Genomic DNA, 23,324 nt, shown 5'->3' with positions numbered 1-23,324 from the left:
GAAAAAGGAAAAATAAAATCTTTAAAAAAAAAAGAATTTCTTTCTCGTTTAACCTTAATTGAATAACTGCCTGTCTCATAGTCTGTGTGTTTAAAGTAAAAGCAATGATGACTTAATGTTTCATTCCTTCCCATTTCAGACATGGTATGTAAAATTTCAGATTGGTGCTTAGAGAAATCCCTACTTTTCATCTAGGAAGCAGTCATGTTTTAGAATCATTGCTATTCAAACCTCCCTTTGGTGATAGAAATATTCTCTCTATCGAGATATAAAATATTTGTTTGGTTTTTCTGTTTCTGAAGCTTCATTCAAACCGTAAACTTTTTATAGCAGTTGATGAAATTGGGGTTCCATTTTTTGGCTGTTATAAATAATACTGCTATAAAAATCCCTGTACAGGTCTTTGTGTGGACATGTTTTCAGTTCTTTTGGGTGTATACCTAGGAGTGAAATTGCTGGGTCATAGGGTAACTCTATGTTTAACTTTTTCAGGAACTGCCAAGCACTTTAACTTTTTTTTGGAAACTGCCAAAGGTGCTGCTCCATTTATATTCCAGCGAAAAATGTATCTGAGTTCTAGTTTCTCCACATCCTCATCAACATTTATCATCATCTGGCTTTTTGATTATAGCCATTCTAGTGGATATGAAGTGGTATTTTGTTGTGATTTTGGTTTGCATTCCTTGATGGCTTAAGATGTTGAATATATTTTCATGTGCTTATTGGACATTTGTATATCTTGTTTGGAGAAGTGCCTATTTAGATCCTTTGCCCATATTTAAATTATTTATCTTTATTATTGAGGATTAGGAGTTCTTTATATATTCTAGATACAAATGTCTTGTCACATATATGATTTGCAAATATTTTCTCCCATTCCATGGGTTGTTTTTATTTTCTCCCACAGGAGGTTGTCTTTTCCTTCCTTTTGTAGCACAAAAGTTTCTAATTTTGATGAAGTTTGATTTACCTATTTTTTTCTTTAGTTGCTTGTGCTTTTGGTGTCGGATCTAAGAAACCATGCCAAACCCAGGGTCATAAAGATTTACTATATTTTCTTCTAATTTTGTGGGTTTAGCTCTTAACATTTAGACCTTTGAGCCATTTTGAGTTAATTTTTGTGTATTGTGTGAGGTAGGGGTCCAACTTCCTTCTTTCCATGTGGATTTTCACTTGTCGCAGCACCATTTGTTGAAAAGATATTCTTTCTCTAATTCCTTGTCAAAATCAATTGACCATACCTGTAGGGCTTTATTTCTGGATTTTCAGTTCTGTTCCGTTGATTTATATGTCACTCCTTAACTGCATTACCTCACTGTTCTTAGTTCTGTAGCTTTGTAGTAAGTTGAAATTGTGAAGTGTGATTTCTCTAACTGTTCTTTTTTTGAGATTGTTTTGGCTGTTCTGGGTCCCTTGCAGTTCCATATAGATTTTAGGATCAGCTTCAAAATTTCTTCAAAAAAAAAAAGGCAGCTGGAATTTTGATTGGGATCATATTTCATCTATAGATCAATTTTTGGAGTATTGCCAATATTAGGCCTTCAGTTCTGTGAATATGGCATGTCGTTCCACTTATTTAGGTCTTCAGTTTGTTTCAGTGATTTTTCATAGTTTTCAGAGTACAAGGTTTGCAACTCTTTCTAAAAATTATTCCTAAGCATCAGTTCTTTTTTATGCTGTTAATGAAATTAGTCATTTTATTTTCAGATTGTTCAATTCTAGTACATAGAAATACAATTGCTTTTTGTATATTGATCTTCTGTCCTGCAGTTTTACTGAACTCATTCATTAGCTGTAATGGTTTTCTGTCGTGTGTGTGTTGATTCTTTAGGATTTTCTGTGTACATGGTCACATCATCTGCAAGTTCAGAGTGTTTCCTCCCTCTTTTCCAATCGAAATGCCTTTTATTTGTCTTGCCTAGAGCTTTGAGTAGATCCTGTGGTACACTGTTGAATGGAAATGGGGAGAGTGGACATCCTTGTCTTTTTTCTGTTCTTAAGGGGAAAAAGGCTTTCAGTTTTTCCCCATTAAGTATGATGTTAGCTGTGTTTTTCATAGATGCCCTTATCAGGCTTAGGAGTTTCCTGTCTACTCCTAGTTTGGGGAGTGTGTTTACCATGAAAAGGTGTTGGGTTTTGTCAAATGCTGTTTCTTCATCTGTTGACATTATCATGTGGTTTTTTTCTTTTATCCTATTTATATATGGTGGGTTACATGAGTTGATTTTTGTATGTTGAATCAATCTCGCAATCCTAGGATAGATCCCACTTGGTCATGGTGTGTAATCCTTTTTATATGCTCTTGGATTTGGTTTGCTAGTGTTTGTTGGGGATTCTATTTTTTTACTTTTACTTTTCTGTGTACTTGTTTCAGGTCTATCTTTTGGTAAACAGCATAACATTGAATTTTTATAGAAACATTTTGGTAACATATTTTTAAGAGTTTAAAATCACTTACATTGCTCTTCATTAACGATATATTTGACGTTATTTCAGCCGTCATGTTTTTTTTTTATTTGTGCCAATTCTGCTTTATTTCTATTTAAAAAAATTTTTTTCTCTCTTATCCTGGGTTAGAATTTATATAGTCTATTTCTATTTTTTTAAGTGGTTGGACTTGAAATTTTACCTCGTATATACAAAGTCAATATTTAATGCCCTGTAAAACAGTAAAAGGACAGTAGTGCATTTGTCCAATTTTTAGTCTTATATTATAATCCCCCACTCCAGGTCAGTGACCTTTTACTTAAGGTTGGATGTTACTTTTCTTAAAGGCATTATTTGTCGGGACTCAACCCTACGGAGAAAAAAGACATGTACTCAGTGAATTTTCCATCGTTCTCTTAAGAATTTAATTTGCTCTAAGGTCAAAATGATTATGAAAAATGATTTCCTCTTTTAGACACGTTAATAGCTAACAAAAGTCTTAAATGTTGGGAAGGCATTGTCTTCTCACACTGGAAATTATGAGTCAAAGTACTGTGTTATGTAATTCAGGCCAAAGTTTATTTTTTGTTTATACAAGCTTTATATATTTTTTTAAATTTAAAATTTTTATTTTTTATTATAAAAATTTAAGTACACTGAAAAGTTGAGGGATTAGTATAATGAACTCCCATACAATCATCACCCAGATTTAATCATTACTACCATTTTGCCCCCATTTTTGCTATATGTATTTTATAGACATTGATGTTTTCTCTCTACGTTTCCTTGCATAACCGCAACATTCTTATCCCACCCAGTGCAGTTAACACAAATTCTCTTAATACTTAATATCTAGTCTATATTTCCAATCTGTAGCTCCACAGTGACTTTTCACCGTTGGTTTGTTCAAACCAGGTTGCAAAGAAGGTTCATGTTGCATTTCATTGTGGTGTAGCTTGTAATTTAATTTTAAAAGTTACACTTGCATTATAGGTATTTGGCTAAAATTATTGTTCTTTTATTCTGTGTAAATCTTGTCTTCATGCTCTCACTTTGAACACTTGGTTATCTTAGCCTATTGGTGATTAGAATGGAGGGGAATTATTAGAGAGACTTATAAGTGGCAACTTGTTCTGTGCTGTTCTTTGGTTTAAGGACAAAATCCCTTTGCAAACCTACAAACTTATCACTCTTAAATGATGAATAAAGTTAAATTCTATTATTTACTCCTATTTGAGTTGGCATGAAATATGTAATCAATTTTGTGAAATTTTTTTGAGGTGAAATTCACATAACATAAAATTAACCATTTTAAATTTACAATTCTTTGGCATTTAGTACATTCACAGTGTTACGCCATCTCCTCTATCTAGTTCCAAAACATTTTCAGCACACCTAATGGAGAATCCTGTACCCATTAAGCAGTCACTCCCTGCTTCCCTCTCTTTCAGCCCCTGGAAACCTCTAAACTACTTTATGTCTTTTAATTTCTTTATTCTGGATATTTCATATAAATGGAATTGTACCATCTATGACTGACCTTTTGTGTCTAGGTTCTTGTACTTAGTACAATCTTTTCAAGGTTCATCCATGTTGTAGAAGGTATCGGTACTTCATTTTGTTTTTATGGCTGATTAATATTCCATTGTGTGTGTGTGTGTATATATACACTACATAATGTTTATCCATTTATCCGATGATGAACATCTCAGTTGTTTTCCACTTTTTGTGAATAGTGCTGCTATGAACATTTGTGTACGGGTGTTTGTATGAGTCCTGGTTTTCAAGTCTTTTTGAGTTCATGCCTAGGAGTGGAATCGGCAGGTCATATGGTAATTCTATGTTTAACTTTTTGAGGAACACCAAACTTTTCTACAGCAGCGGCACCATTTTACACTCCCACCAGCAATGTACAAGGGTTCCCATTTGTTCATATCTTTGCCAATGCTTTTGTTCCTTTTCTTTTTTTAAATAGCCATCCTAGTGAGTGAAGTGGTGTCTCATTGTGGTTTTGGTTGGCATTTCACTGATTACTAATGATACTGAACATCTTTTTATGTTCTTGCTGGCCATTTGTATATCTTCTTTGCGCATATGTGCGAGTCCTTTGCTCATTTTTAAATTGATTTGTTTCTCTTTTTGTTGAGTTGTAAGAGTTCTTTATATATTCTGAATACTTAACCCTTATCTGATACATGGTTTGTAATTATTTTCTCCCATTATGTGGTTTGTGTTTTCATTGTCTTGTTATTGTCCTTTTTTTATAAAAGTGTTTAATTTTTGTGAAATCTAATTTATGTATTTTGTTGTTGTTTGTAATTTTGATGTTGTAGCTAAGAATCTATTGCCAAGTCCAAGATCATGAAGATTCACCTTTATATTTTCTTCTTAAGAGTTTTATTGTTTTAGCTCTTACATTTAGGTCTTTAACTCATTTTGAGTTAATTTTTGTATGTGGTGTGAGGTAGGAGTCCAACTCCATGCTTTTATATGTGGATATCTAGTCCCAACACCATTTGTTGAAGAGACTGTTTCTTTCCCTGTTGATTGGTGCTGTCAAGTCAATTGACCATAAATGAATGGATTTATTTCTGGACTTTTGATTTTATTCCTGTAGTCTTTATGTTTATCCTTGTACAAGTACCATATTGTTTGGATTACTGTAGGGTTAAATGAAAGTTTTCAAATACATACAAAAGTAGAATAGTTTAATGAACACACGTGTCCATCAGTTAGCTTCAAATATTATCGATTTGTGGATGACCTTGTTTCATCTATACCCTACCCACTCTCTTCCTCCCTTTCCCATTATTTTGAAACAACTCCAGACATACATAAATACTTTAGGAGGTTAATAGTCTATTATAAGAAAGGCTTACATCTTAAATTTTAAAGAGTGGTGCATTTTCATTCATTTGGGAAATTCACATACGGTTGAATGCTTATTTGTGTTAGGTAAGTGAAATGTCATTGTACTTTTCTCTCAGTGGGATTTTTAAACTGGTGTTTGAATTTGTTTCAAAAAATTCAATTTGGAAGTTTTACTATGATCAAAAGTACAGTAAACTTCTATGATGAGACTGGTGAGCCTTGCTTTTTGTATGAAAGTTGTGGTTGCCATTCCAGAACAGGGTTTTTTCTTTAATAGATCCTGTTAGGAATGTGTTACATTTCCTGCTGGTTGGTAGCTGTAGAAGGTACAGAGGTGAATTGGGCATACAAAAAGGAGTCTTCTGTTCTCAAAAGATCTTATATTTTAGTACATATAGCAAATAGACATATGCACAGATAATACAGTGAGCAGATGAAGGGAGAACATGGAGTTTAGGTTAAGTATGGGAGTACCACCCTCAAGATTTCAGATTTGCTTCCTAAAGTTATTATATGTATGTCTTTCAAATCCATTTCTAATTAAATCGGCCATCAGAGGAGAGCAGGCCAGATTGGAACAAGAGTGCTGTATGTTCTTAGCTCTTGAATACCAAGGGTTGTTAATAAGGAGTATCTGAGATCTTCACTTGCTTTTCTGTTGCCTAATAATTCTGTACACAGGTGCAGCCAGACCATTCTAATGATGCTGTCGTTCTGCAAGTTGATTATTGAGAAGTACCCTCTCCTGAGAGTAGGTACCTGCATCAAAAATTGTTACTATTTATTTGGTTATGCCAGGCGCTATACATAGTAAATTAGGTGAGAATAATCCTTTAACAGTGATTAAGAACCAGAGTTGCTACTACAGAATACAAAAACTACAAGTGAGTTCACTTTCAGTCAGCGCTGAAAGTGCTCAATTTGATCAACAATTTTTTCTTTTTTTAAGATTGGCAAGAGTTGTTAGCTCTGGTGCCAATCTTTTTTTTTTTTCCCCTGCTTTTTCTCCCCAAATCCCCCCAGTACATAGTTGTATATTTTAGTTGTGGGTCCTTCCAGTTGTGGCATGTGGGATGCTGCCTCAGCGTGGCCTGACGAGCGGTGCCAGGTCCGGGCCCAGGATCTGAACCGGCGAAACCCTGGGCCGCCGAAGCGGAGCACACGGACTTAACCACTCCACCACGGGGTTGGCCCCTGATTAACTATTTTATAACATAGTGTCCTTTCTTAAGGTGTTGAGAATGGTTGCCTAAATGATCAATATTACCTACATATTTCTACAGGCATAATACTAGGTATAAACTTGTATCTCTTATGCGATTATGAAACCCCAAATAATCATATCAAATAGTAACAAATATAAAATTTTTAAAGTTCAAACTTGCAGTATTAACATGAAGGATGTTACTATTTTGTTGATCCTAAGTCAGTGCTTCTCAAACTTTAATGTGTATTTGATTCACGTTTGGATCTTGTTAAACTAGAGATTTTGATTCAGTAAATCTGGGGTGGGACCTGAGATTATTCATTTCTAACAAGTTGGTGCTGATGCAGCTTATCCTAGAAGTTTTCTTTGAGTAGCAGGATCTAAATGGCCATTTCATTGAGAATGTGTTGCCTCCTATAGTGGATTTCTTAGAGTTTGGCATGCCCATACTAGGAAGGGCTCAATTTTTCTTATTGGTTTTTTTCAATTTGACCTAATGATTTTGAGCTTTGCATTATAGCGCCTTGTCTTGGCAAAAAAATTTACGTATAATTCTGCTTCTGATCTTTCTCATCGACGTGAAACAAGTTAGTGGAGGTTTGTAAACAAAACCTTGGGATGGTGTACTTTGACAGTAGACTGTGATAAGCCAGCCATCCATATGGTTCATGGTATGTTTGTCTTAAATCTTTATTATCAAATTAAAGTTACAAACAAACAGAAAAAAGTTACTGGGGAGAATTTTCAGGCTTCCAAAATCACCCACAACTGTGCATTTCACCCCCCCCCCCCCGCCCCGCCCCGCCATTGAGAGTACTAACTCTAATTTGAAAAAGTTGCCCTAGACTGATTTTATAGTTAGATGTATTGGAATTTATGTGTATGAACTTAGATTATATATATTTGGAGATCTACAAGATGATGCTTGGGCTTGCTGTTGTATTCTTGTCACTTAAACATATCTGGTATTTAGAAGGTGGAGAATTAGGCTGAACTGAAGGTAACAAGATACGTTCTGTTTCCATTGCGTTGTAAAGTGTAAGTAGCAGTATAGTTTCATATCCTTTTTAAAGGTGTCAAGTCTTAGTTCATAAGGAAATTGTAGGCTGGAAGGTCCTTTTTTTTGTTTGAGACATAATAGGTAGCTCTGAATTTATTAATGGATTGTAGTACTTTAGATAGAACTCCATTGAAGGAGTGGGGAGTGAGAACTGTTGGGGTCAGTGGTTGTGCAAGTGGTGGGAGCTAGAGAGGAGCAATGACTACTGATCTTTTCCCTCTTTTGTCTTGTTTTTTCCTCTTTGCATATGTAACTATTGGTGATCCAGGAGTGCTGAGTAAGAAGAGACAGGTTGGAGGGAATGAGATGCCAAAAGGCATCCTATGGAGAAGGCAGTACTGGATTTCTCTGTTCCCTTTATTGTTACTGGGACTACTGGGGTATAGTTAGGGGTAAAGAATGGGATTCCTCCTTATGCTTTTCCTCTTGTTTGCTCTTGTTGATAAAAGAGTGTTTGGGGGGAGGAGCAGAAACCAAAGTAAAGTGAAAACGGGTAGCAACAGGGTTAGGCATGTCTGTTCCTTCCCTCAGTGCTTGGAGAGTACAGGCAATTTATATTTGTCAATTTAGGGGTGGGGAGAGAGGAAGGAATAGTGTGGTTTGGATTTTACCTCCTTCCATCCACATGATTTGCATTTTTGTAGGCCTGAGTATTGATTAGGAATAGGAAAAAATATATGGGTGCTCTGGTTATTATTGTATCATAACAAGTTATCCCAAACATAGTGGCTTAAAACAACAAAAATCATCATTTCTCTTGGTTCTGAGGGTTGACTGGCCTCAGTTAGGTGGGTCTCGCTTGTCCCATGTAGTGGCTGTGATGGAGTCATCTTAAAGGTTTCCTCCCTCACTTCTGGTGGTTGACAGTGGCTGTTGGTTGGAACCTCTGCTGGAACACCCATGTTTAACCTCCCTTATGTGATCTAGATGTCCTCATTAGCTTGGCAGTGAATATTCAAGTGCCAGATTAAGGCCTGGACCCAGAAACTATCATCATTTCTGCCGTATTCAATTTCTCAAACAGTCACACAACCCCGCACTAGAGGGGAGGGGACATAGGCCCCCCCCTCCCCCCCCCCCCCCCCCCCCACCTCTCAGAGTGTCAGAGAAATTTCGAGCCAGGTTGTAAACCCTCCACAGGCATTATTGAGGAGGGGTTGGTAGGAGAGAATCTTAGGAAGCTTGGAGATTTTGAATTGTGGAATAATTTGTGAAGGAGTTGGGTTTCCTATGTTCTTATCAAACTTTAGACAACTTTTCAGTGGAAGATGCCTGTCATTAAATGAAATTTGCCAAGTTTGGAAGTGAGAAGAGATTTGCACATAAGATTTTTTTTTTTTTTGCTTCTTTACAGTGAACATTTTTTATATCGTAACATTTTTATAGCATTTTTAATGTTTTGTGTCTTTAAAAGCCTTAACCTCAGAATGAAGTGTGTCTTATTTTTTACTTTTGTATGATTGTTATTTACTTGTTCCAGAAAGTCAGATACCAAAGTTGAGTACATGCCTGTGCACAAAATTAATAAAGAAATACCATGTTTTAAAAGGATTCCTTCGTAGTAACTTCATTTTAGTTACACATTACATTGTGTAATAGAAATTAGGGTATTAGAAAAATATAGATTTATTTTTGTTTATGAAAATAGGTAAATAATTTATATTAGATTTACATAATTTTAACCTTAACCTTTCAGTAAACTGATAAATGAATTCTGTAACTTTTCAGTTGTTTTTATGGTATTACTAGAAATTCAAGTTAACACGTTTATTTTTTTCTGAAGTGTAATTGACGTAAAATAAAATTCACAAATTTTAAGTGTGCAGTCGATGAGTTTTGTTAAATGCATACAGTTATATGTCCTTTACCAATCATACTTTACTATACTCTATAGTATTTTCTTTAACCCAAAAAGTTAAAAAGTTTCCTCATGACGCTTTGTAGGCAATCCTCTCTCCCTACAACTGGCTTTTGCCAGAAATCACTGTAATTTTTCCCTTTTTGGGGGTCACTGTAGTTTTCCCTTTTCTAAAATTTCATATAAATAGAATCATAGAGTATGTAGCCTTTATTGGCTAGCCAGGTTTCACTTAACATAGTACTTTTTTTTTTTTCCCCTAAGATTGGCACCTGGGCTAACAACTGTTGCCAATCTTTTTTTTCCTGCTTTATCTCCCCAAACCCCTCCCGTACACAGTTGTATATCTTAGTTGCAGGTCCTTCTAGTTGTGGGATGTGGGACGCTGCCTCAACATGGCCTGATGAGCGGTGCCATGTCCGCGCCCAGGATCTGAACCCTGGGCCGCCGCAGCGGAGCGCACGAACTTAACCACTCGGCCACGGAGCCAGCCCCAACATAGTACTTTTAAGAGTCATCCGTGTTGGTGTAACATTAATTCTTTCCTTTTATCAGTGAGTAGTATCCTATTGTGTAGATAGATGCCAATTTGTTTATAAATTATCTGGTAGATGGATATATGGGTTGTTTCCAGCTTTTTGCGATTATGAATAAAGCTGCTATGAACATTTGAGTACAAGTATTTGTGTGGACATATGTTTTCATTTCTCTTAGGTAAATACCTAGGAGTGGGATTGCTGGGTCATATGGTAAGTGTGTATGTTTAACTTTAAGAAACTGCCAAACTGTCTCTTCCAAAGTGGCTGTGCCATTTTTGCATTCCCTCTAGGGATGTGTTCCAGTTGTTCCACATCCTCTCTCAACACTTAGTATTATCAGTCTGTAATTCTGGTGACTGTGTAGTAGCATCTCATTGTGGTTTTAATTTACATTTCCTTATTAGTTAGTGATATTGACCATCCTCTCATGTGTTTATTTGCCAGTCCTGTATCTCATTTGGTTGTGTCTGTTCAAATCATTTGCCCATTTTAAAAATTATGTTAATATTGGATTTTAGTTCTTTATATAATATAGATAAATCTTTTCCTTCATCAGATATATGTATTGCAAAAGTTTTTTTTCTCAGTTTGTGGCTTGGCTTTTCATTTTATCAGTGTTTCTTTTGATTAAACTTTTAAGATAATTGTAGGTTCACATGCAATTGTAAGAAATAATATAGAGAGATCCCTGTACCTTTTACCCAGTTTCTCCCAATGGTAACATCCTGCGGAACTATACAATTGAAACCTGGATATTGACACTGATATAGTTCACTGATCGTATTCACATTTGCCCAGTTTCACTGGTGTACACGTGCGTGTGTGTGTTTAGTGCTATACAGTGTTATCACATGTAGCTTTGTATCTTCACAACCACAGTCAATACAGAACATCACTGCCAGGATCCCTTATATTGTCCATTTGTAACCTTCTCATCTCCTTGCTGTACACTTCCCCTTCTCCACCCGTCCTTAACTTCTGGTAACCATGAATCAGTTCTACATTTCTAAAATTTTTTCTTTTCAAATTGTTATTATAAATGGATTCATGTTTGTTTGGGTCTTGGCTTCTTTCCATTGAGCTTAATTCTCTTGAGATCTATCCCAGTTGTTGCATGTATCCATAGTTCATTCTGTTTTATTGCTGAATAGTATTCCATGGAGTGGGAATAGACCACTGTTTTATTTAACCATTCACCCATTAAAGGACATGTGGGTTATTCTAGTTTTTGGCTGTTGCAAATGAAGCTACTACAAACATTTGTCTACCAGCTTCTGCATGAGATAAATTGTTATTACTCAGGGATAAATGCGCATGAGTGCGATTGCTGAGTCATATGGTAAGTACATTTAAGGAAGCGACTGTTTTCTAGAGTGGTTATTTCCAGTTTACATCTCCACCAGCAGTGTATGTGTGATCCAGATTCTCTACATCCTCACCAACATTGGTTATTACCACTGTTTTTTGGAGGGAGGGCATTCTGATTGGTGTGTAATGTTATCTCATTGTGATTTTAATTTGCGTTTCCCAAATGGCTAATGATGTGAAACATCCTTTATTTCCTATCTGTAAATGCTCTTCAGTAAAATTACTTTCGTGTCTTTTGTACATTTTCTAATTGAATTGCTTGGATTTTTACTATTGAGTTTTGAATGTTCTTCATGTATTCTGCATACTAGTCCTTTTTCATATACGTGGTTTGTAAATATTTTCTCTCTGTGGCTTGTTTTTTCATTGCTTTCACATGGTCTTCCTGCACAGCAAAAATTTTTTAATTTTGATGAAGTCCAGTTTTGGGGAGATCTTTTAATTTCAAGTCTTAAAAACTCCTTGCTTAGTGCTAGATCCCAAAGAGTTTCATTTTCTTTTTTTTCCTAAAAGGTTATACTTTTATGGTTTTCATTTAGGTCTGTCATGTAACCTGAGTTCATTTTTGTAGTAGTAGTGAGGTTGGAGTTCATTTTTTTTGTAGGTATGGATGTCCATTTTCTCTGTCATCGTTTGTTGAAAAGGCTGTCTTTCTTTCCTCCCTTGAATTGCTTTTGCATCTTTGTCAAAAATCAGTTGGCTGTACTTCTGTGGGTGCTATTTTGAGGCGCTCTCATCTGTCCCCCTGCCCATACCACACAGTTTTGGTTATTGTAGCTATATATTTAATCTTGAAACCTGGTAAAATGATTTTTCTTATTTTATTCTTTTTTAAAAATTGTTTTAGCTATTCTGGTTCTTTTGGCTTTTCATATAAATTTTGGCTATGTCCCAAAAAACTTGCTGGAATTTTGATTGGAATTGCCTTAAACCTGAATGTCATTTTTGGGGAGAATTGACATGTTTACTGTATTGAATCTTCTAGTCCATGAACTTGGTATATTTCTCCATTTTATTTAGGTTGTCTTGGATTTCTTTCATCAGCATTTTGTAATTTTCAGCATAGAAGTCCTATACACGTTTTGTTAGATTTATACCAAAGTATATTATTTCCTTTGGAATGATTTTAAATTATATGGTGGGTTTTTTCCCCCTCAGGCTTTTAAAATAAACTATTTTTTAGAAGTTTTAGATTTACAGAAAAATTATGAGGAAAATACACAGCCGTATGCCTCACAACCAGTTTTCCTGTTATTAACATCTTATGTTAGCATAGGACATGTATTGTAATTAAGGAATTAATATGTCATTAACTAGAGTACATATATTGTGTAGATTTCTTTAGTTTTTACCTACTGTCCTATATATCTGATCCTATACAAGATACCACATTACATGTAGTAGTTGTTTCTCCTTGGACTCCTCATCTGTGATAGTGTCTCAGATTTTAACATATCACTGATGTTGACTTTGATCACCTGGCTGAGGTAGTGTTTCTCAGGCTTTTACACTGGAAAGTTACTCTCTTCTCCCTTTTTCCATGCTGTACTTTTTGGAAGGAAATCACTCTGTGCAGCCCACACTTAAGAAGTGGAAAATTATGTTGTGTCTCCATTAGAGTGGAGTGTCTGCATAATTTATTTAGAATTCTTCTGCATGGGAGATTTGCCTCATCCCCATTTATTTATTTAATCTTTTGTCTGTATCAGTATGGGCTTATAAATAATATTTTATACTTAGGTTTATAATTTAATACTATGTTCATTTATTGTTCTAATTAACAGATTAATTTGTTGCTCCTATTGGCCATTGAGAGCTCTTTCATTTGGCTAGTATCTTCCTTTGGTTATATACTCATCATTGTGTTTGTGGAAGACGTCGAGGGTGGCGAGGGGTCAGAGGGGGAGATGGGTTAATCACTTCCTTACTTTCTGGCATTACAAGATGCTGCAGGCTTATTGTGTCTATATCTTGCCCGCATCCTAGAATCAGCCATTTGGTAGTCTCACTGGCAATTGATATTGTCCACTTTTTGTATTTTAGCCATTCCGATAGCTGTATAGTGCTGTCTCCTTTTTTTAATTTGCATTTTCCTAGTGACAAATTATGTTGAGCTTTTATTTGGTCAGGTGACTGTTAAAATCTTTACCCATATTTTAATTGGATTCTTATCCTTGAATTATAGGAGGTTTTTTGGTATATTTTGGATACAAGTCCTTTAGCCAGTAGTGTTGTGCAAATATTTTCTCCTACTGCGTAGTTTGTGTTTTCGTTTTCTTATCAGTATGCAGAGCAGAAGGGTTTTTTTTTTTTAAAGATTTTATTTATTTTTTATTTGTCCTTCTTCTTCCCAAAGCCCCCCAGTACATAGTTGTGTATTTTAGTTGTGGGTCCTTCTAGTTGTGGCATGTGGGACACCACCTCAGCATGGCTTGATGAGCGGTGTGAGGTCAGTGCCCAGGATCCAAACTGGTGAAACTCTGAGCTGCGGAAGCAGAGCATGCGAACCTAACCACTTGGCCTGGAGGCCAACTCAGAGCAGAAGTTTTTAATTTTAATTAAGTCTAAATTATCGTTTTTTGTTTCATGGGTTTTGCCTTTGTTTTTGTTTTTTTAATCTTAAATCTCATTGCCAAACCCAAGGTCTACAAATTGTGCATCTTGGTTCCTTTTGTGTGTGTGTGTGTGTGTGTGTGTGTGTGTGTGTGTGGACAACCAAATCTTCCAGCAGCGAATGTTGAAAGGACTATCCTTTCTCCATTGAATTGCGTTTGCTCCTTTGTTAGAGATCAAATAACAGTATTTGTGTGGGTCTGTTTGTATTGAGCTGTCTGTTCTCTTGCATTGATCCACTTGTCTGTTCTTTCACCAATATTCCACTGTCTTGACGGTAGCTTTCTAGTAAGTTTTGAAGTGGAGTAATGCATCCTCCAACTTTGTTGTTCTTCAGTATTGTGTCAACTATTGTAGGTCTTTTGCTTTTCCATTTAAGTCGTAGAATCAGTTTGTCTACAAAATGTTTTTTTGTGGCTTTGGGAATGCATTGAATCTGTATATCAGGGTGGGAAGAATTGATATCTTAGCAATATTGAGTCTTCCAATTCATGAACATGGGTCACCTTTCTCTTTGTTTAGATCTTGCTCTCTATTTCTTGTTTGCTGAGTGTTTTTGTATGAATAGGTGTTGGATTTTGTAAATGCATTTTCTGTATCAATTGATAGGATCATATGATTTTTTTCCTTTAGCCTGTTGATGTGGTTGATAACATTGCTTTTTCATATGTTGAACCCAACCTTGCATTCCTTGAATAAATTCCACTTGGTCAAGGTGTATAATTTTTATATGTGGCTGGATTTGGTTTGATAGTATTTTGTTAAGAATATTTGCAATACATAAAAATATTCATCTGTACTTTTCTTGTGATGTCTTTGTCTAGTTTTGTTATCAGGATAATATTGGCCTCAATGTTCCCTTGTCTCTCTCTTTTTGGAAGAATTTGTGAAGGATTGATGATGTTAATTCTTTAAGTGTTTTGTAGAATTCACCAGTGAAGTCATCTGGGCCTGGGCTTTTCTTAATGGGAAGTTTCTAAATTAATAACTCAATCATTTAACTTATCATAGATATATTCAGATTTTCTACTACTTCTTGAATCACTTTTAGTAATTTGTCTTCTAGGAATTCATCCATTTTATCTAAGTTATCTAATTTGTTGGCCTACAGTATTTCATATTCTAAACTTGCATTTCTGGAGTAAATCCCATTTGGACATAGTGCATAATTCATTTTATGCATTGTTGGATTTAATTTGCTAATATATTTTTGTTGAGGATTTTTACATCTGTTCATGAGATTTATTAGTAGTTTTCCTTTCTTACACTGCTTTTGGTTGTGGTTTTGGTTTTGTATTGGGGTAATGCTGGCCTCATAGAATGAGTTAGGAAGATTGCTTCTGTTTTCTAGAGATTGTGCAGAATTGCTATCATTTCCTCCTTAAATTTTTGCTATTCACCAGTAAAATTACCTGAGCCTAGTGCTTTCTTTTTTGGAAGGTTAATTAGTGACACAATTTGTTTACTAGATACAGGCCTTTTCAGGGATGAAATAGGGTATATCATTATAGATGTATATCAAAAGGATAAGAAATACTATGAACAGTTCTATACACATAAATTTGATAACTTCGGTGGAATGGACTAATTTCTCAAAGTACAAACTGTCAAAACTCACCAAGATGAAATAGACAATTTGAATAGCTGTACACCTGTTAAGGAAATTGGATTCATAATTTAAAATGTCCTGAAAAAGAAATCTCCAGACTCTGATGGTTTTACTGGAGATTTCTGCTAAATGTTTAAACAAGAATTAACACCAGTTCTGTATAATCATTTCCAGAAAATAGGAGACCTTGCTCAATGTTTTTATGAAACTGGTATTACCCTCATATCAAGGCCCAAGATAATACATAGAAAAAAGAAAACTATAAACCGATATTCTCATGAATACAGATAGCAGAAGTTGCTAATGAAATATAGACTTGAGTACCAGAAGGTCTTAGCATTATATAAAAAGAAACAAACACCATCACTAAGTGGAGTAAATTTAGGGAATGCAAGACGTGTTCAATATTCAGAAATCAATCAATGTAATCCACCATATTAAAAGGTTAAAGAAGGAAAATTACATGATTACACCAATAGATGCAGAAAGCTTTTGACAAAACTCATCACCCATTCATGATAAAAACTCAGAAAACGAGGAATAGAGGAAAACTTCTTAACTTGACAAAGAATATCTACCAAAAAATCTACAGCTGACATATTTAGATGCTTTCCCCCGACACTGGGAACAAAGCAAGGATGTCCACTATCGCCACTACTGTTCAGTATAGCACTAGTTCTAGCTAATGCGATAAGAGAAAAGAAACGAAAGGCATACAGATCAGAGAGAAATAAAACTGCTCTTATATGCAAACATCATGTATCTAGAAAATCTTGAATCTATTATAAAATCTTAGAACTAATAAGTGAGTTCAACAAGGTTGCAGTATACCAGATCAACATAAAAAGTTTCAGTCACATTTCTGCATGTTAGTAATGAGCATGTAGAAACTGAGATCGGTTGAAGTTAAATACTAGTTTTGTGAAAATTACAAACCACTGATAAAAGAAATCAAAGAAGATATAAATAAGTGAAAAAACATACTGTGTTCATGGATTGAGAGACTCAATATAATAAAGATGTCAGTTCTCTTCAAATTCATTTGCAGTTAACACAACTTGTATTAAAATTCCAGCAAGATTTTTTTTGTAGATGTACACAAGGTTATTCTAAAATTTATTTTAAAGTCAAGAGAGTTAAGAATAGATAAAACGATTCTGATAAGAATAAAGGGGGGAAGGTATCACTCTACCTGATTTCAAGACAATATAGCTACATTAATCATGACAGTCTGTTAGTGTCAGAGACAAAGACACTAGATCAGTAGATCAGAACAGAGAACTCAGAAATAGCCCAATACAAGCACAGCTGAGTGATTTTTGACAAAGGCACAAAAGCAATTCAATGTAGGGTGGATAGTCTAAAATGTTGCTGAAGCAGTTGGCTACCCATAGGCAAAAAATAAAGATCAAAATGAATCACAGATTTAAATATCAAACATTAAAGTACACAACTTTTAGAAGATAACGTAGGTAAGTCTTCAGGACCTAGGACTTAATGAAAAGTTATTGGTCATGACACCAGTAGCATGGTCCATAAAGAAAAAGCTTGATAAATGATAACTCATGAAAATTCAGAATGCTTCATTTGATAAAAACTGTTGAGTGGATGAAAAGACAAGCTAAAGACTGGAAGAATATATCTGTAAACCACATATCTGACCAGTGACTCATATACAGAACATATAAAGAGTTCTCAAAACTCAGCATTAAAAGAAAATCCAATTAGAAAATGGGCAAAAGATAGGCAGAGACATTTCACTGAATAGTATATATGAATGGCAAATACACACATGAAAAAGTGTTTAACTTCACTAGTCTTTAAGGAAATGAAGACTATGATGAGATATCACCACACATCTATTAGGACAGCTTAAACGAAAAGTAACCATAATACCAAATAGTGTCTGGGATGTAAAAAAAAATGAATGTCTCTATACATTGTTGGTGTGAATATTAAACTCTAAAGCCACTTTAGAAAATAGCTTGTTTCTTAAACCACACATACAGTATTTTTAATGGCTTCATTTTTTAAGGCCATTAAGTTGTAACAATTTTTCTATCTTGATGATGGAGGAATGTGGCATATGAAAACACTGAGTTGAATATAGTAGAAAATTGCCTTTTATTTCTGTAACTCATGTTGTATATCATTGATATATTTTCTAGCTATGTTTGAATTTTTCTAACAATTTTCAGAAACTTATTTCCCATTTTCTAGGAAAGTAGTACAGTTCTGATGTTAGATTTGGGCTTGAGTTCCTGGTATGCTACTTTCTATCTGGGCAACCTTTTGTAAATTGTTTATCGTCTTTAAACTTAACTTCATAGAGTTGTTATGAGGATTAAATGATGTAATATATAGTATGTCTAGCGGTTGGTCAGTACAATGCCTGATAAACAACAAGCACTCAAAAACTGTTAATTTTTTATTCCTAGCCAGAAGAAGCCTTTCAGACTCAACAGCATGCAAATATAGTCCTATATACTGTTATTTTAGGGTGTTAATGAATACTCTGGAAATGTAGCCAATCACATGCTGTTTTGATTAGATGAATATAGTTTAAATGAGGGCTGGCAAGTTTTTGGAAGTGAAATGCCAAGCTTCAGTCATTAACCACCTTCCCATCTCACTCTGTTCTCAGAAGCTGCTGTAATGTGAAATAGTGGCAGAGATGCCCTTGAAGATACTGCTGGCTGATGCTGGGCCAGACTTAGGTTTCTGTTACTTCATGAGAATCATCTGTGATTCTTCTCTCCTCCTTTCTGTATACATTTAGTTGGTCGCTTAAGTGTTGCTACTTGATCCCCTTAATATTTATCTGACTCACATCTTCATCTTGCCTGCCACTCTTGCAAGTAAGGTGTTCATCATTTCTCATTGCACTTAACTATAAAAGCTCCCTAACCAGTTAGTCTTCCTGCTTCCTAACCAGTTGGGATTTTGCCCTCCCGCTCATACCAGAGGTAGCTTTCTAAAATGCAAATTTGATTGTCAGCAAGATTAAGAGCTCTGACTATGGAATAGAACTCCTGGGTTCAGATCCCATCTCTGCCTTCTGTGATCCTGGGCAGATTCTCTGTGCCTTAGTTTCTTCATTTATAAAGAAAAGAGTAACTTCAAATCTGACCCACAGTCACCTGGAAAGATTGCTAGAAATACACTGCCTTGCTCCCCCTCCTCAGTTTCTGGTTCCCTAGATTTGGGGTGGGGTCAAGAAATCCATTGCTTACAAAAAGTTTCTCTGTTGATTCAGGTGCTCTTTTATGAGTCCTCCTGAGGACAATGCACTTTATTCCCTGTAGATTTTTGTCCTCATTGTGTCTGATATGCACACCCCCTTTGCCTAGCTAACTCCTGTTCCACCTCTTTCACTACTTGGTTCCAGGCTTCTCCTCTGCTAGGAAACATCTGACTTTCTCATTTTGGATTTGGTGCTCTAGGAAGTCACCACCAGTGCAGCAGTTCAGTGTTCTGTGATCCTCCTCAAATACACTGGCTAAGATATAGGACAAAAGGAACGTTTCACTTCTGGCCAACTATTTGTATAAGCATTAGATTCCCTTACTTCATGGCACTTACCATTTTGCAATTCCTGCTTTACTGGCTTCTATTAAGCTTCTTGAGAATCCTGTCCTCAAATGCCTTGTTATATAATCTTAAAATTATATTTATCATATAATTAAAAGTTATTCTCTTTAGAAAGTCTTTTTGCTGAAATGAATCATCTTTATAACAAGGTGTCCATCAGTGGAGGCATGTTACATGAGATCTTTGTTTTCTCATTCCGTCATTTATTTGGATTCGTCCACCTTTTCTACTTACACATCTCAGACTGACTGGTCTCCTTGGTTTTCTGTAGGTTTTAGCTGGAAGTTAGTTTGGTTTTCTCCACATGATATTGGTAGATGAGGACATTGTGGGATGGAACCGGAAACAAAACCAGGAATGTAAAAGATTGTGAGCAGATTTGGTTCTGGATTTTGGGGTGTTTTATGTGTTTTTAGTGAATCATTCCTAATTCATCTAGGTTTGGATGTGTGGTCATGTTTTGTTCAAGGCATTCAAACTTTGTGCATCTTAATTTTCCCATTGGTAAAATGAGATAGTAGACGAGGTGATCTCTAAAGTTCCTTCCAGCTCTAAAATCTCTGGTATTCCAGGCAAAAATGGATAGGTGTCCAAATATTTAGATATTGTTATTAATAATCAAGTACTAAGGCTTGTTTTATCTTTTAAGTTCTCTTCATTTTATAAATAACTCCATTTAGATACAAACACAAAAAACTTTAGTATCAACGAAAGTTAATTTCCTTTTCTTGATTACCTAGATTTTTTTCCTGGAGCTCTTCATCATAGGTCTTTCTGATTTGAGTGTTTCTCAGAAACTTTATTGAGTCAGATGCAGGGAATCTGATGAGTAGCTATAACCCAACAGTGTCATGGAAAGAACTTGACAAATGATTTTTCTCACTGGGCTGCTAATGCATGAAGAAGGCTAAAATGGTAAAAAAAAAAAAAAAAAAAAAAAAAAAAATTATCTGTAAGTGAATGTGGTAGATTATTTTTGTCTTGAGTAACATTTATATCTTTGTTTCCATTTAAGTGCCAAAGATGATGCTGATCTTGATGCCTTGGCTGCAGAAATAGAAGGAGCTGGTGCTGCCAAGGAACAGGAACCTCAAAAGTCAAAGGGGAAAAAGAAAAAGGAGAAAAAAAGGCAAGACTTTGAGTAAGTATATTTTAAATATATTTGATTTTTATTAGCTTTGGGACTTGATTCACTTATTAAACTAATCCATTGCCTCAAAATGTATTTTAATCCTTTTCTAGTGAAGATGATATCCTGAAAGAACTGGAAGAATTGTCTTGGGAAGCTCAAGGCATCAAAGCTGACAGAGAAGCTGCTGCAGTAAAGGTGAAAGACCGATCCGGTTACCATTCATGCTTCTTAGTGCCAGTTGTACGGAGCTGCTTTTGGAAAGTTTCAGCAATGTGTATATAGTTAGTTAAAGTTTCTATAAATTCTAATGTCAAAGAAGGAAAACAATTTTTAGGAGAGAATGTGTTTTAGAACCTCCAAAAGATATAAACTTATTTTATTTGGGAATCCAAATATGTGGTATGTTGTGGTATGTTGTCTGTTCATAAAATTGGTACATTTGGATATACAGCGTTTCCCATCTTCACCTCCAATTTTCTATATTCTTTCTTTTTCGTTCTTTGAATTTGGATAAACCTCAAAGTAATGGAAAAGCAGTAGATATTTTTTCTTCTTTTAATTTCCTCCTTAGGCTTTGTGCATCATCTGAAGAAGGTAGTAAATGTGGACTGGTGGTTGGTTAGTCCTTGATTCAGTGCACCTGGGTTCTGAAGTGTACAGTGAATGTGAGATGTGCCTGAGGGCTTGGCTAGCTTTTGGTACTTGGTTGAATTTTATGTTCTTGTAAAAAGGACCTTATTTTGAAATTACTTTGAGAATTGTTTCTTTGTGTAGTTAATGAAGTACATGACTCTGAGGAGTCTCAATTATTTTAAAAAATAAAACATAACTCTCTTAATATATCTAACAATGGAAATTTTTTAGCCAACAGAAAATAATGAAGAAGAATCCACCTCAAAACAAGATAAAAAAAAGAAAGGACAGAAAGGCAAAAAACAAAGTTTTGATGATAATGATAGTGAAGAGTTGGAAGATAAAGATTCAAAATCAAAAAAGACTGCAAAACCAAAAGTGGAAATGTGCTCTGGGAGTGATGATGATGATGATTTCAATAAACTTTCTAAAAAAGCTAAAGGGAAAGCTCAGAAATCAAATAAAAAGTGGGATGGATCAGAAGAGGATGAGGATAACAGTAAAAGAATTAAAGAGCGTTTCAGAGTAAATTCTTCAGGTGAAAGTGGTGATGAATCAGATGAATTTTTGCAGTCTAGGAAAGGACAAAAAAAAAATCAAAAAAATAAGCCAGGTCCTAATGTGGAGAGTGGGAATGAAGAGGACGACTCCTCCTTCAAAATTAAGACAATGGCCCAAAAGAAGGCAGAAAAGAAAGAGCGTGAGAGAAAAAAGCGAGACGAAGAAAAGGCAAAACTGCGGAAGCTGAAAGAAAAAGAAGAGTTAGAAACTGGTAAAAAGGATCAGAGTAAACAAAAAGAATCTCAAAAGAAATCTGAAGAGGAAGCTGCAAAATCCAAAGTGACTCTTGATGCTGGAGCAGCCCCTGCCTCTGAAGAGAAAGGAGAGACTCCCACAGCCGCTGAAGGTTGGTAATGTTATCGAGGAAAGGACAAAAGGCTTGGATTCGTATTTAGTCTAAGTTTTGGTCATTATGTCCCAGTCACTTTATTTGTCCTTGGTTATAAAGGTACTTAATTGTAAGAATCCTTTTAAAAATTACATGTAAGTACTCTTTGAATTGATTTTTATTTTGAGCATTTTAGATACATCATATAAAATATCTTTCAAATGGTTTGCACACAGATTAGGACTTTTATAAAATATCACTGAAAAACAGTTTTTTGCTGTTGATAAAGACTGGAAGTTGCCCAATGTAAAATCTATTCTTCCTTTTGATAACTCAGTGTCACATAATATCTGAATTCTTTCCTGCTTTTAAAAATCCAGTTCAGTCTATGAAATAGAAAATAAAAACTAAAATAAGTTAAAATCTTCTAAGCAATAGTGAGCCATGTTTTTGTACCAGAACCAACTAACAATAAGCTTTCTGGTTAAGTTTCCCCCTCTTATTCAGAAAGAAAATAAAGATCAAATGATTGACATAGTTTTTCTTTAGACTCGAAAACATTTTTTTTTTTTAATTTTCTTTTTCCTTCTTCCCAAAGCCCCCCAGTAGATAGTTGTATATTCTAGTTGTAGGTCCTTCTGGCTGTGCTGTGTGGGACACTGCCTCAGCATGGCTTCTTGAGTGGTGCTAGGTTTCAAACCGGCAAAACCCTGGGCTGCTGAACTGGAGCGTGCGAGCTTAACCACTCGGCCACGAGGCTGGCCCCGAGACTAGAAAACTTTTAATGGGAAAATTGACATAGGTTTTTTTTTTTTCCTTTTTCTCCCCAAAGCCCCCCGGTACATAGTTGTATATTCTTTTGTTGTGGGTCCTTCTAGTTGTGGCATATGGGACGCTTCCTCAGTGTGGTTTGATGAGTGGTGCCATGTCCGTGCCCAGGATTCGAACCAACGAAACACTGGGCCGCCTGCAGCAGAGCGCGCGAACTTAACCACTCGGCCTCAGGGCCAGCCCCTTGACATAGGTTTTTTAACCACTCAAATTTTTATTATCTGGACATCTTTGAGGAGAAATACCATGAAAGTAGCTTCATAATCTTTAATTCCATATTGCTGTAGAGTTCTTGGAATATAATTATCTCCATTTTTGTATTTTTGTCCTCCTAATATACCCTCAAGGTGGTTTAGGCATCATTCTTGTCATCCCCATCTTAAAGAAGCAAAACGAACTACAGAAGTTAGGCAGGAATTCAGACATTGTGAATTAAAAGATACGTTAGAATACAGTATGTCTTCTCCCACTGACAGGATCCTCTTGTCTTCTTGCATCCTTCAGGACAACTCAGACCAACACCAGCATTGTAGGCTTTTAAGGAGGTGAACATTGAGTGTTTCTGAGCTGTTCTGGGTACTCAAGTTCCCAAGTGCTTAAGATGCCTTGATGAGACCCTAGCCTGCTGCTAGCATCAGCCTTGTCACATTATGGTCCTTGAATTCTGAGGTTTGTTCATCATTGCCTTAGGAAGTA

The 23,324-nt window shown here is 35.5% G+C and overlaps 1 protein-coding gene across 2 annotated transcripts in view; it reads left to right on the top strand.

Moving 5' to 3' along the window:
• EIF5B (eukaryotic translation initiation factor 5B) overlaps positions 1–23,324 on the top strand; it is a 79,506-nt gene that overhangs the window by 4,584 nt on the left and 51,598 nt on the right. For both annotated transcript variants that reach the window (XM_046663044.1, XM_046663043.1), the window contains exons 2-4: positions 20,159–20,284; positions 20,386–20,470; positions 21,140–21,815. In XM_046663044.1, coding sequence (XP_046519000.1) covers positions 20,159–20,284; positions 20,386–20,470; positions 21,140–21,815 — 887 coding nt within the window. The remainder of the gene's footprint in view (positions 1–20,158; positions 20,285–20,385; positions 20,471–21,139; positions 21,816–23,324) is intronic.

The sequence above is a fragment of the Equus quagga genome, chromosome 5 (genome assembly GCF_021613505.1).
Source record: "Equus quagga isolate Etosha38 chromosome 5, UCLA_HA_Equagga_1.0, whole genome shotgun sequence".
Taxonomy (NCBI): domain Eukaryota; kingdom Metazoa; phylum Chordata; class Mammalia; order Perissodactyla; family Equidae; genus Equus; species Equus quagga.
Note: the sequence above shows the minus strand (reverse complement) of the source record. Positions and strands in the feature narration are given on the sequence as shown.